This window comes from Sinocyclocheilus grahami, unplaced genomic scaffold (genome assembly GCF_001515645.1).
Source record: "Sinocyclocheilus grahami isolate Dianchi unplaced genomic scaffold, SAMN03320097.WGS_v1.1 scaffold1018.1, whole genome shotgun sequence".
Classification (NCBI taxonomy): Eukaryota; Metazoa; Chordata; class Actinopteri; order Cypriniformes; family Cyprinidae; genus Sinocyclocheilus; species Sinocyclocheilus grahami.
Genome location: NW_015506197.1, coordinates 87,294 through 101,181, shown reverse-complemented (window position 1 = coordinate 101,181; position 13,888 = coordinate 87,294). Strand labels below are relative to the sequence as shown.

General features: G+C 37.9%; 1 protein-coding gene across 1 annotated transcript in view; it reads right to left on the bottom strand.

Moving 5' to 3' along the window:
• Positions 1 to 263: 263 nt before the first annotated feature.
• The window catches only part of LOC107565687 (leucine-rich repeat-containing protein 4C-like), a 72,846-nt gene continuing 59,221 nt past the window's right edge, over positions 264 to 13,888 (bottom strand). The window contains exon 3 of the mRNA XM_016250946.1: positions 264 to 4,659. Within this exon, the coding sequence (XP_016106432.1) occupies positions 2,656 to 4,605 (1,950 nt within the window). The 5' untranslated portion in view covers positions 4,606 to 4,659 and the 3' untranslated portion in view covers positions 264 to 2,655. The remainder of the gene's footprint in view (positions 4,660 to 13,888) is intronic.

The window sequence follows — 13,888 nt, the reverse complement described above, 5'->3', positions numbered from 1 at the left end:
ATTTTTATAGAAATCTACCACTAGAACAGCATTCCCTCTCAGAGACGAAAATAAAGAAATTACGTGAAACGGAGAGAAAAGCATCTCGTTCACTCTTAAACTGAAACCCAACACACAGATGCATGATGGGACTGAACAAACATACAGAAAAAAAATCACAATAAGTTGAAAAATAACAAAAATTAGAATACAAATTGATAATATTATAAATAACGACAAAGATCTTTTCCCAAAATTATGACAATTTATGTCAATGATTCAAGTTCTTAAAATAAATAAAATGCAACTGAAAACCCAATGACTTGGTTTACTTTTGTGCTAAACTCCATTGATTAAAAACAATTTTCGCTTTATGTTGAGATTGACATCAGTTTCAGTGACAATGCAAACTAAATTCAGAAGTACAAGGAAATTAATTAAGATTCGAAAGAGCAGCATATTCAGATGAAGAACAGTCTTTTTTTTGCATGCTTTGATATCTTGATTAGAAAATGTACCAGATGGCCTTTGCTTCTAGTGGGCAGGAGGTACACTCAAAAACTTTTTCGTAATGATCTGAAATAGCAAAGCTGACAAGCATAATTGCATCAGATCTTTAAAAATTAGAGTGCATCTGGTGTGTGATCAAAATATGATACGGAAAAGTTCATCAAATGCCACATGGTATCAGTCGACATCTGTATTAAGAGCAGAAATGCAAGAGACAAATCTCCTTGTCAGTCTCCTGTGTGCTTTGCATGAACTATGAACGGCCAAAACGAAATGCTACGAATCTGAATAAAATGTCACAGGCTTATTGGCTTAATTCATATTACCTATAGACCTCTAGATTGCTTTAAATTTTAAATGATGCACTTCAAATGAGTCCACTTTGGCTCTTTCACCCAGCCTCGCTCTCCCATTTGACTCTGAATACATTTAAAGCATCAAACCAGTGTCTATCGTCTACCCCCTGCCCCGCACCCCCCAACCTGTCCAAGGTCATTGGTTGCTATAGTGACCGTCTCCGTCCATTCTGATTTCATAAATTAATTCATAATGCCAAGTCATTCCCCCTGCAGCCAAAGGCTACTGCGTGTGTAAAGCCGAAGATGGATGTATCATCCTCAGTCTGTAACGAAAATAAACTAAAGTGACTGAATAAGATTTAAAAGTTAAAAAGAAAAAGAGTTGCATAACTGCCTAAAAAGATTGGCAGTGCAGAATGATGGAAGATAGAATATGAAAGAGAAATAGTGAGAGGGGGGAAAAACACAATCGGTTCACAATCTATAAAGACACATCTGTGGCATCTTTGGAAGCTTTAGATCTGAGCTGCACTGACTTTGCCCACTTATTTAGGGTTCAATGCCCGGCTTTTAGACCATTCCAGAATGAATTCATTCAACTGTATCCATGGTGAGCATGAAGACAAATGCGTTGAAATGGAAATGGTGCTATGTCAGTACCAGCTCTATGCTTTCGCCACATTTCCACTCTGTCAGCCTTCAAATAAAGACCAACAATCTTCAGCCCCCTGCCCCTATAGAATTTGACATAGAATGAGTGTGCTGCATCTGTGTATGAGTATTGGGAAACTTTAGTATGGTATCAAGGATGAAATGCCACAGGAACACATAATCTTACGTTATATGAGAATAAAAATTCAGAAAAAAGTTTTAAGAACTTGAGATCCCTCAACATGTATTTAAGAGCATGTGGGCCATCCCAAAATGCTAACTTAATCCATAAATCGTGACAGAAATTATTTTAAATTGCCCTGCATGCGTCAAATAGACAAGTGTTCCTTACATTTTGCCCAGTTTTAAATGGGGACACGTTTCCAGGGCTCCTTGTTCTAAATTTTAGGGTGGAGAAGCCAGGTATACATCTGCATCTAATTTGTAGCAGCCATCCCTGTTGAAAAAAATAGCTGTTCTAAGCTCGTCTTCCAGCCTTTCCAGTTAAAGTGCCCAAAACCACTCTAAAATCAGCCAACAGACGGACCTGACCAGGCTGGGAGGCCAACTACGACCAGCAAACCTGCCTAATATGATTTAAAAAGCCTCTTTTTCAGCAAGGATAACTAAACAATGTGATATTGCCAAATATCAGCAATTGAGGAGAGTCAAGAAATGAATCATTTAGAATTAACATGATCAATTTAAACAATTATGGTGTGGAAGTTTTCTAATATGACAGTCTGTAACCTAAGATTTTAAAAGTATCACCATTAAATGTGAATCTTGAGATTTCAGAAAGATGGAAAGTTTCAGATTCATCTGCAAATGACGTGGGTCCTCACATACAGAGCGATAGATTTAAACAGAGTTTAAAAGCATATTAGTAAACCAACACCCCTTAAAATAACATTAAAAACATGGAGAAATAATTGCTGGAAAAATAATTGCAGATTACATCTTTTCTTGATTAAACCACAATAGTTATTTCCCTTAAATAAATAACTTCTGTTATGCAAAGACACTTTTGAAACTGTTGACGTACACTCAACTCCCAATGTCCTTGTCTACCTGTCCACATCCTTCTCATACGTCTTGCATTGGGCTACTGTGTCTTTGTTTTCGACAATCTTCAAAATCGATATGTCACTTACTGTTCCTTAAGAGTTTTAGAAGTCTTTTTTTTCTTTGTTTAATCCCCATTATGAAAAGCAGTTCAGATCTGGGTTTCTTGTACATTGTCTTTTGAGCTGGCCCGAATTAGTAAAGGTTCATGGACAGAGCTGTGTATAGAATTGATGGTGGAGGCATGGTTGTACGCAGTCTTGTAGGCGTTGTAATGATTCAGGTGCTCATGCTCCAGTTGGGGGAGGGTGAGGTGGCCCTCCATGTTAGGTCCACCCGTTACACAATCCTCGTCCACGTTGATAATCTCGATGGTTCGCGTCGGTGCGTGGTGGTTCTGCTGGTGATGCTGTTTGCGCATTTTATAAAATATGATCAGCATGACGGCCGCCATCAGGGTGATGGCCACAAAGCAACCTATAATGATCTTTGTGGTCTTCATGACCTCATCCAAGGTGTTGAGGGATCCGTCAATCAGGGCTGTGACAGGGATGGTATAGGTTTTGTCGGTGGCCTTGGTGGACAGTTGTGTCCGTGCTGTTGTTGTGGTTGTGGTGGTGGTGAAGGAAGGTGATAAGGTCTCCCAAATTCCAGAAGAAGGAGTAGGGCCACCCTTCTGCTGTACCGTAGGGTGACCCTCATAATGTGTCGCTTCTGTGGTCTCCACAGTAACTGTAGTGAAGTAACTGAAGCTGCTGTTCTCTGTCGAGGACACGTTGAGTGTAGCCGAGGCTGTCGTGTTGCCTGCAGAGTTGCTCACCATACAAGTGTACATTCCCGTGTCCTGCATTGTGACGTTGGTGAAGTTTAAAGTCCCATCATTGAGCACGGAAATGCGTATCTTGTATGCCCCGTGCATCATGAGGGACCCATTGGGCGTGATCCAGCTGACTGAGGTCAAAGAATTCGCTCGACATTTCAGTTCTGCTGCCATGCCCTCAGTCACGTTCAGGTCTGCTGGTGGCTCCACGATCACTGGTGCATAACAATGGAAATGGTTCTGGTCGAGTTCGCCAATGTAGCGCCCTTTGTGGCTGGTAGGTGATGCACAGCGGGCACAGCAACTGGTATTGGCCGGTACCATTTCCTTTAGCCACCAACTGAGCCAGAGGATGTCACAGTTGCAGTTCCAGGGGTTGTGATGCAAGTGCACCCTCTCCAAGTGGTGTAGTGGGGTGAAGAGGTCATGGGGTAGGAGGGTAAGGTTATTATGGGCCAAATTGAGCTCCACGAGGGACTGAAGATCATCAAAGGCATTTCTCTCAATCGTCTGGATCTGCGCATGCATCATCCACAGTTTTTGTAAGTGGACAAGGCCTTTAAAAGACCCAGGCCTAATTACAGACAGCTGGTTTCCTGACATCTCTAACTCATCCAAACGGACAAGAGGAATGAGGTTGGGGATCTCCTTCAAGTTGCACATGCCCAGGTTCAGGTAACGCAGGTTGCTGAGGCCTTCAAAGGCACCTTCTGAGATATACGAGAGCCTTTTCAGCTCACCCAAGTCCAGCCTTCGTAGCGATGTTACGCGGTTGAAGGCATAAGAGGGTATACTCTCGATAGGGTTATTCCTCAACCAAAGCTCTTTAAGTTTGGACAGGTACTCGAAAGCCCCATTGGGGATTGTGGTTAGACGATTATCGAACAGCTCTAGAGTGTTGAGGTTGGCCAGCCCATTGAAAGCTCCGATTTCAATGTTGCGGATGTGGTTCTTGCTGAGCTGCAGGATCTCCAAGTGCCTTAGATGCTTGAAGCTGTCAACCTTGATCACCTGGATGAGGTTCTCCTGAAGGTTCAGGTACCTTGTGTTGGTAGAAATACCATCGGGTACATCTCGAAGGCCACGCCGCGTACAGATGACCTTGCTGAACTGGTTGCTACAAGAGCAGACAGAGGGGCATGTCTGTGCTCGCACCAGGCCAGCCACCACCAGAAGCTGCAGGGCCAGCGACAGCACGAACAATGGGTCGGACAGGGCCCGATTCCACCTAGGACCTCTCATCGTCTGCTGCATCAGGGAGGAGGTCATCTTGTTTATCATTCATAATTCGCTGACAGGTTCTCCACTCTTTGGGAAGGGTTTTATTAGGCCAAACTGCAAAAAAAGAAAGAGAGAGAGAGAGAACCATGTAAGGTTTGGAATACTACTGTAGACGATATTGACTAACACAAATCAATGCTGAAAGAGAAAGATACAATAGATAAGACACACTAAAATGTCATATATATTAAATAGCATTGAGTTTCTGTTGCTTATTTGCACATGCTCTTCAGTGCCTGATTCACTAAACAAATTATGCAAATTAGGTAATGCCACAAACACTGCAATCAATTTCCATGGTGCAATTCTCCACCACAAGGGCTAAAACTGTTTAATAAATCAGTGAATTGGAAAAACTAGGGGATAAAAAAAGATTTTCTAAAATAAGCAATGTGATTTTAAGAACATTCTTTGTTGCATTAACACACAAGCACAGACAAAGGTACACAGGAACAGCCAGTCACTATATAGGTGCTCTTGCATTGAAAACAATCTCTGTCTAGCCACACAAACTTAGCTTAGTGGAAGTGAATTGCAGACAAAACATTTCTCACACACACATGCAATGTAGGTGACCTTGGAATAGTGTTTCATATCCATTACATTTTTTTTGAGTGCGTGAGTCGTCTGTGAGTTCATGTCTTTGCACGCACAGCACTCTCAATCTAAGTCACATAAAGCTGCGCCTCACTATTGGGTCTGCTTTCTCGGTTTCTTCCTCTCCTCAGTCAGGGAGATATGAACTGCCTTGTCTGTCTGTGTCACTTTATTTATTCTTGCAGAGGAGGCATAAATAAAAGCATGGCTTCCCACCTACCAATTCTTCAATCAACCCTAGGTATCAAGAGTATTCGGCTCTCAGAGATACTTAAAGGCATGTGTGTTACCAGACTCAGAAAGAAACCTGGGACAGGAAGTGTGTGGACAGATGCATGTTAGTTTTAGCTTTAGCAGGTTTAGCATGCATTTACATATGTATTTATGCCTTTGACACACTTTTTTATTTAAGAAAATACTTGAATACTTTTATTTAAAAATATCTTGCCCATAAAACAAGGTCTACATAGATTCTTTCAGATCTTACATTCCCTGAGAATCAAAGCAATGACCTTAGCATTCCTAGCAGCATGCTAGTTTAAAAACACAATTTCTCTGAGAGTGTTAGCATGCTGTCGGTTTGTTTTATAAATTTGTATTGAGACCTTGTTGCACTCTGTCCAAACATTTTAAGTATTATCTAAACCGCCCCCTACAGAAGTCTAGTCTAGTGAACATCTCACTAATTATATAATGCTTCCTCAAGAACAACAAGTCATTTAGACAACTCACCCACTAATCGATTATGAAAATTTGCTGCAAATAAACAGTTCATTTTCTACGTAGACACTCTAAGCACTAGACAAGGTTTTGGATTGCAGGATGTGAAGGAGAGCTGTTGAACATGGATGTTCTTCCCTGTGGGCATTAAAACACCATGTTGAAAGCACTGCAAAACTGTTTGCACCACTTTTCACTCTCTGGTTTGCCTCTCCTCTTCCTCTCGGCAGGGTGCTCGTCTTAACCTAATAGTGACCGCCATAACAATCAATTCTTTCATCGCAAATCTACTTGAATTGCTGCCCTGAAGTCTTTTTGACTGCTGGTGAGGATCACACACGAAACATATACTCAACCATGTTATCACTAAATGTTTTAGAGGAGAATGACTCACAGTAGTTAAACTATATGCCCATTTTTACGTAATTTAATTGAATTTCATGCAGAGATAATTGTAATGTATATCTTGAGTGTAAATGATCAATTACAAGGAAAGATAAAGCTTTAACTTAACAAATCTTTTAGAAAAACTGAAAATCCCTGCTGGTTTCAAGTGCGGGGTCTGGTTTATCTTCTCTGATTTGATTTTACACTAATAAATTTGCATAACACAATATAGGTTGCTCCAAGTCGAGAGAGAGAGGAAGAGAGGGGAGCAAACAAAAAAGCACTCTGCTGCCTCTCAAACAATGAGCCTGGCAAAATTGGATTTTGTGTGGGAAGGGAATTAGATGAAAAAATAATAAACAAAAAAAATAAGATTATGAAATGAATACATTTTTAAACTTCTGCCCCAGTAAGAGACGATGAAGCAGGAGGCAAACGCTTCAGCAGGGAGGGAGGTAAAGAAGAGGATCAAGCGGCGGAGGCCTTGAGAGGCGTGAGGTGTAATGAGGTGAATTTTTTTTTTTTCAAATAACATGAAAGTGAATGCCATTGCTGCTGACAACAATGCGGCTGTGTGATTCCCAGCACAGTGCGAGCTCATAAAGCTTCTGTACTTTCTGTCACGTGGCGGGGTGAGCAGGGTGAGCTGAGAACAATTATGGCAATCATGCAGTTCTGCACAAGAGAATCAAATGTCAAGAGCTGTATTGGATTAATATGGTGTTCACCTTTGAGGAGAGGAGGACGTAAGGGAAGATAAAGGAGGAAGAAGAACAGAAGAGAAGGAGGAAGGATAAGAAAGAGGTGGAAGTGGAAGAGAAGAGGAGGAAGGAAGGATAAGAGAGAGAAGGAGGGGGAAAGAGAAAGGACGATGAAATAGCAGAGAAAAAGGGGAGATTAAAACAGGAAGTAGAAAGGAAGAGAAGGAAGTAGTAGTAATCAGGAAGGGGGAGAAGTAAAGTGGAAGAAGACAGAAAGAGGAAAGAAAAGAGAAGGGAGAGAGGAAGATAAGGTAGAAACTAAGAAGAAGATTAAGGAAAGAAGGAGGGAAGGGGAAAGAAAACAGAATGCGAAGTGGAGAGGAGGAAGAGGAAGTAGAAGGGAAAAGGGGAAATAAAAGAGGAAAGAACTGAAAAGGAAGGAGAAGACAAGACCCAAGAGATTAAAAGGGAATAAGGAAGAAGAGAGGAATATGAAGTAGGAAATGAATATGAACAAGAGGAAAGGAAATAGGAGAGAAGAGGAAGTGGAAAGGAAGCGGGAGAAAGGGAAAAGGGAAGAGAAGTAAACAGGAAAGAGAAGGCAAGGAAAAATAATGGAACAGAAAGAGGCAGCAGAGAGGAAGGTGAAGTAGAAGGGAAGAGGAAAAGGAAGTAAAATATTAAAAGAAAAAGGAGAGGACGTCAAAAGGAAAAAGGAAAATTGAAGAGGAAAGAGAAAGAAGAGAATATAAATGAAAGAAAAGAAAAGAGAGGAAAATAAAGCAGTAGAGAAGCAGAGTAAGGAAAGTAGGAAGGAAGAGGAAAATAAGAGAAAAAAGAGAAGATAAAAGAAAAGAAGGGCTTCCCTTCTGAAGGAGAAGAGAAGAGGAAAATGAGGTAAAAGAGTAAAGGAAGAAGGAGAGAATATGAGGACGTTAAAAGGAAGAGGGTGAATGGAAGATGAAAGAAAGAAAAGAAGAGAAAGGAAGGAGAGAGGGAAATGAAGAAGAGAAGAGGAGTAAGAGAAGTAAGAAGGAAAAACTAGAAAAAGTAGAGAAGAGGAGGAGGAAGGAAAGAAGAACAGGAAGGAGAAAGAGAGGCGAAGAGGAAGTACAAGAGAAACAAAACAAAAATAGAAAGCCTCTACGTGTGCATTGCATCGTCATTTGGTAACATACATGCAGATGACACCCGTGCTACAGATGCCAGTGATGCTGACAGAAATGGGTAATATTGAGCCGTGAGTAATGCTGTCATCCAACACACATGTCATATCAAAACTACTCTATTCAAAATCTTAAGCTATTGAGAAAATAAAAGATTTCCTTTAGATTTTTCAACACAGTCAGAGAAAGAGAGAGGCCCTGAACCAGGTTTCATTTATCTGCAAGCCTGCTGGAGCACAATTCATAGGTATGCTGGATAGCATCAATAAACTATGATAATTTAGCCATTGGTTTACAAGACTGGGAATTGCTTTATATAAAAGAAAGCAAGACTGGACGTTCTCCACAGGGTCATACATCTACAGCCGGATGAACAGCTTATGGACTGTAGAATCACCAAGTTACCTGCAGCAGCTGTGGTAACCTTCAGATATTACGATCAGGTACAACAAGACCAGGGATACCATAATGTACAAGCCAGAGTACTCTTGCTAATATTTAGTAACTTACATTTTTGTCACAGCATCACTAATTACTTGGTCTATGTTTTGCTTCGCCTAACAAAAATACACAGCGGAACGAACCAAAGTAATGACATTCTTGAATTAATCTTTTTTTTTTCAGTGCTTCGATGACTCACTCATCCCTCAATCAATGTTTTGAACAATTTGGATGAGTGAATGCATTAGTGACTCACAGTCAATTCCTGAGCAAAGCAATGGTTTGAACTAAATGACGGAGAATGATTCAATAACTCACTCATAAAGATGGTTCCTTAATTTATTCCTAAATTAATCAGTGTTTTTGAACGGATAGTATGAGTGAATGTTTCAGTGGCTCACTCATAAAGAGTAATTTGCTTCATTCCATCAATGTTTTGAACAAACTGGCTGAGAATGATTCAAAAACTCACTCATGAAGATGGTCACTTGTTTAATTTCTGAATGGATCAGAGTTATGATGCAATGACTCACCCATTAAGAGTCACTTGCATCCTTTTTCAATGAATCAGTGTTTCGAACATCATTTGAGTGATAATTACTCATTCACAAAAGTCACTTGTTTCATTCCTGAATGAATGAATCAGTGTTTTAGATGAATTAATTGATTTATAAAGCCTTTTCGCCACCTACTGGTGTAACAATGCAATTTTAATCACAGACAGATATCAGTGTTCTTAAAACAAGGACCAGATTCCAGGACCAGAAGTAATTGCTGTAGACAGTGAATGTACACAATAAGCATTTCTTACAAGGTAGATAATTTTCCATTCTTAGAAACAAAGCTCCCAAAAAGCATCCACCAAGTAAAGAGAGCTTCTCCTGAGGACTCTCAGTAATCCTGTGAGTTCTGCAGCGAGGATGATCTTGGTTCCACAAAAAAAAATAAAAAATAAAAAACGGGATGAAAAGGATGAGTCATGTCAAATCAGTAAAAAGCAACAGTTTCATTTATAGGGCATTGCGAAACTGCAGCTCTTTCGAGAACCAGGGTGGAAAGGCAGAAAAAGGGGGGAAAATAACTGCATCCATCACTGTACGCTCATACTTGGGAATGATACCGAACAAAGTATGTGGGCTCTGTCAGACGGTCGCAACTGGAGGTTACGGCAAGGAAATTGGTTTTGGCAACAGCAGAAACAAAAGCAGACTATCTGTTAGCACCGCGCAAGTCCAGACCCCCACGGTGGTGGCAGGTGGAGACGCACTGGCAGGGAGAGTGCTGGAAAGGCCCCCACAGAGAAAGACGAGGCGAGCACTGTCAGAAATGCTCGCCTGATGGGTCTGCGAGAGAGGAAATTGAAAGAGGTGTCTGGATGTACACAATGACAACACAGAAATACGTGAAGGCTGAACGATAAGGATGATACAAATCCTGGAGCTCGTTGAAGGGACCGATGGTCTAATGAGATGCGGGACACAAGCAGGTCAGCTGCATTTTTTACAGCATGGAAATTAAGGGGAGAACAGTGTGCCAGTGCCGCAGTGGGATAAAGTGCAGCACATGAAACCGAATGGATTCTTCTAGAGCTTATGAATGGATATTCATTCAATAACAGCCATGTTTAAGTACAGATGAATGATTTCATTTAGAGCTTTATCCACAATAAAAAAAAATAACAAAAACTATTTTTACTAAAGGTTTCTGGATAGCAGGGGTGTCATGCATGAATGTACAAGCAATAAACAAACAAACAAACTCTTATATGTTTGTTTTACAAATATATAACTACAATAACAATTAATAGCATTGAAATGTGATTTTCTTAAGAAGAACAAAAGAGCTTAACAGTCAGTAATCTTACTAATGACATACTAACACATTTTAATTTATAAAAAAATATTTTAATTAATTTAATTTAATTTTGATTTTATAGAGAGAACAGGACAGCTTGAAATTGAAAAAGTAATCAAGAGTTTGTTTTTTCACAAGAAAAAGAAAGAAAGAAAGAAAGAAAGAAAGAAAGAAAGAAAGAAAGAAAGAAAGAAAGAAAGAAAATTACTTTCAATACAGGTTTCTGGATAGCAGGGGTGTCATGCATGAATCCACAATAAACAAACAAACAAACAAACAAACACAATTTTAAATCCCAAACTATATACTATATGTATAATAGTAATAATACTATTTTTTAAAAAGCTTAACGGCCAGTGATCATACTAATGTCATACCGATACATTTTAATGTTTTTAAAATGGTTTAATTTATTTCATTTTAATTTCATTACAATTTCCGCATTTTTGTTCTTGGGAACAGAACCGCTTTGGAATTTTTGGAAACTCTTTTTGTGTTCTAAGTGAATAATTTGCAAGCAAAAATCTGCGAGTTGTAAGCAACATTAGGATCTGTAATACAATAACAGAATTTATACAATTATATGTAGATGGTGCAACACAGCTAGATCAATTAATGCCTGTAAAACTGAATTATCAAAGAAACTAATACATGCTCAAGTCTTGTTGTTGGTCCTGGAACAACATTCTTACCAAGATTGTCAAGGTTAATAAGTTTAGCGCTTGGCTATGATTTTGGGCCAAATGTTGTTGCAGGACCAACAAAAGATGTTGACCCAGGATCATGTCATATTTGAGTAAATCATGTTATGTGATGACTGTTTCAAACTGCAGATTATGCAAACGAAACAGTCAATATTTATTCCCACTGACCTTGAAGACACACAACCTCACTAAATCAACACAACACATCTGACAACGTTTGCCTCAATGACTCCAGCTCCAAAACTTGCTAATTGGAATTAACTTCCCATTTTCCAATCTGCACGAGTTAGACTGAAGCGTCGTAATTCTGCAACAGAACAGGCACTTCCAAAGTAACAAGTGGCCATCTGGCATATTCTGTATTCCAGAACTCTTTTCAGAAACCGCACTGTTTATGCAAATTAGTTCTATCTTCTAATTAGCATATCTGCAAATGCATCACTTCCCTGGACACGCCCCCTGACGACGAGCCCCACCCCATTCCTGGGCGCCAGATATCCCTCTCACTCATTTTCAATTCGCTTTGGCATATGCATCTAATTATTGTCTTGTTTTCCAGAAAAATAAAAAATGCTTATGATTATGCTTATGCGTTCAAAGAATATGTTTAAAACCCGTTGGATAAAGTTGTTTAATAAATAAAATATAAAACAAATCAAACAAAACTTTGAAAATGGGGTGAAAAATATTTTAAACTATATAAAGTTTATAAGTTTATAATTATTTAAAATATTTTTCACCCCATTTATATATTTATATATAATTATATATTTCACCAATATATATATATATATATATATATATTTATATATATATTTATTTATATATATTTATATAAGCTGAAAGATATAAATAAACTCAAGATGTAATCTCTGAAAAATGTCTTTGCAAAATAAAGAACATTAATCTTGTTTTAAAATTTTACACCAAAATATACGTTATACAAATTATGAATTAGAAAAATAGATTTTTTTTCATTTTGAGCAAATCACATTAATGCATTAATTATTTTAAAGATTTTTCGAATTTAATTAGGTTTATGCTTGAAACAAGACAAACAAAACCAATGGGGTGATAAATATGATATACTGTATCATATACACATGGCTTTCCAAATTGAAGTATATTTGTATTGTTTTAAGTTTAAGTTTACATATATTTACCGGAATATAAATTATTCATGTTACTTAGGGTGACCATAAGTCCTCTATTTATGACCTTAAAAAGCATCTGGTCAGGATTTCTAAATTTCCAAAAATCTCTGGGATTAAATATTTATATGTATCATTTATTTAAAATGTAAATATATAAACATAATCAATTACAGTGCTTTCTTTAAGTTTATAGTTCATTCATGTTACTTATTAATTACAAAAATTATAATTTAGAATAATATTTTTTGCATATCAAGCAAATCAGATTCTAACACACACACAAAAATAGAATAAACAGCACTGGCTAACTCTACAACTCCAGCATTGTTACCAATCGACTACAACATTATTAAAGTGCTGTATTCTGCAATAGGTGATGTGGTGTAAATCAATCCTGACCCTTTGACCTACATGTGAACAGCAAGCTGGGAGTAGATGTGTGGAGTTAACCATGAGTGGCTGACCAATGCATCCGCAGGCCATCACACTCACCAAACAGTCCAGTCTAAATTATTTCCACGGGCCGCTTGGAGAATGGAGAGGGGTGTGGGTGGGGGTGGGGGTGCGAGGCCTGGCCTGAGGCAACACATTCTCCAGACAAATGAGCCGTGCAAATTCTGACTCGCCTCTTCAGACTACCCGGAATACGCTTTGGACCAGTGGTTCTGAATCTGCAAGCTAGCACATACTTATATATCCAAACAGAGGCTTGGTTAGTGGAGTTACATATGACAAAATATGGTTGTTTCACATTTTGATTAAATTGTCTAGGGTTATGCAATCATATTAAACAATAAGTCATGAAGAGATTCTTTAACATTTACATGAAACAACCCATTTTGCTTCCATAAGGTGTCATATTTCTAAGTGAAACAAGAACAAAATTAAGGACTTGATCCATCAACAAGTTGATTAACTTCAGGTTTAAAACACCATTCATTATTTTAAAGATTTTATGAGGTTCATGCTTGAAGAAAGGTAAAACAAAACTTTGGATAAGAAATATTCAAAATAAAACTATGAAAAAACTAAACTCAAGACATATTACCTGAAAAAAAAAATCCTAATATCATACAACATTTCGCATTACATTTTTGATAAATACATTTATCTTGTTTTAAGCTTAAGTTAACTTTTTTTTTTATTTTTTATTTTTTTATTATTCATTATTCATTTTAATTTGGTTGACAATACATATTTTTTTCCCGAATATCTCCTCTTTTTCTAGCCTTAAAAAAGTGTCCGATAAGGATTTCTAAATTTCCTAAAGTGTTAAATTTTGCTTTTGGTTAAATTACTATGTTAATTATTTTTAAGGATTTTAGGAAGTCATCAATATTTTAATAATTAGCCTGGAAAAAAATATGAATAATAAAATGATATATATATATATGAAATATCTCTGTTTTAATTATTATCATTTAATGATTAAATATTTGTATTTATTACATATTTAAATATATTAGTAATATAACTGTGGCGAGTTGAAATTACAGCTTTTTTTAACGTTTCTTACAACAGTAGCCTAAAATAATTAATTTATTAATACTTCATATATA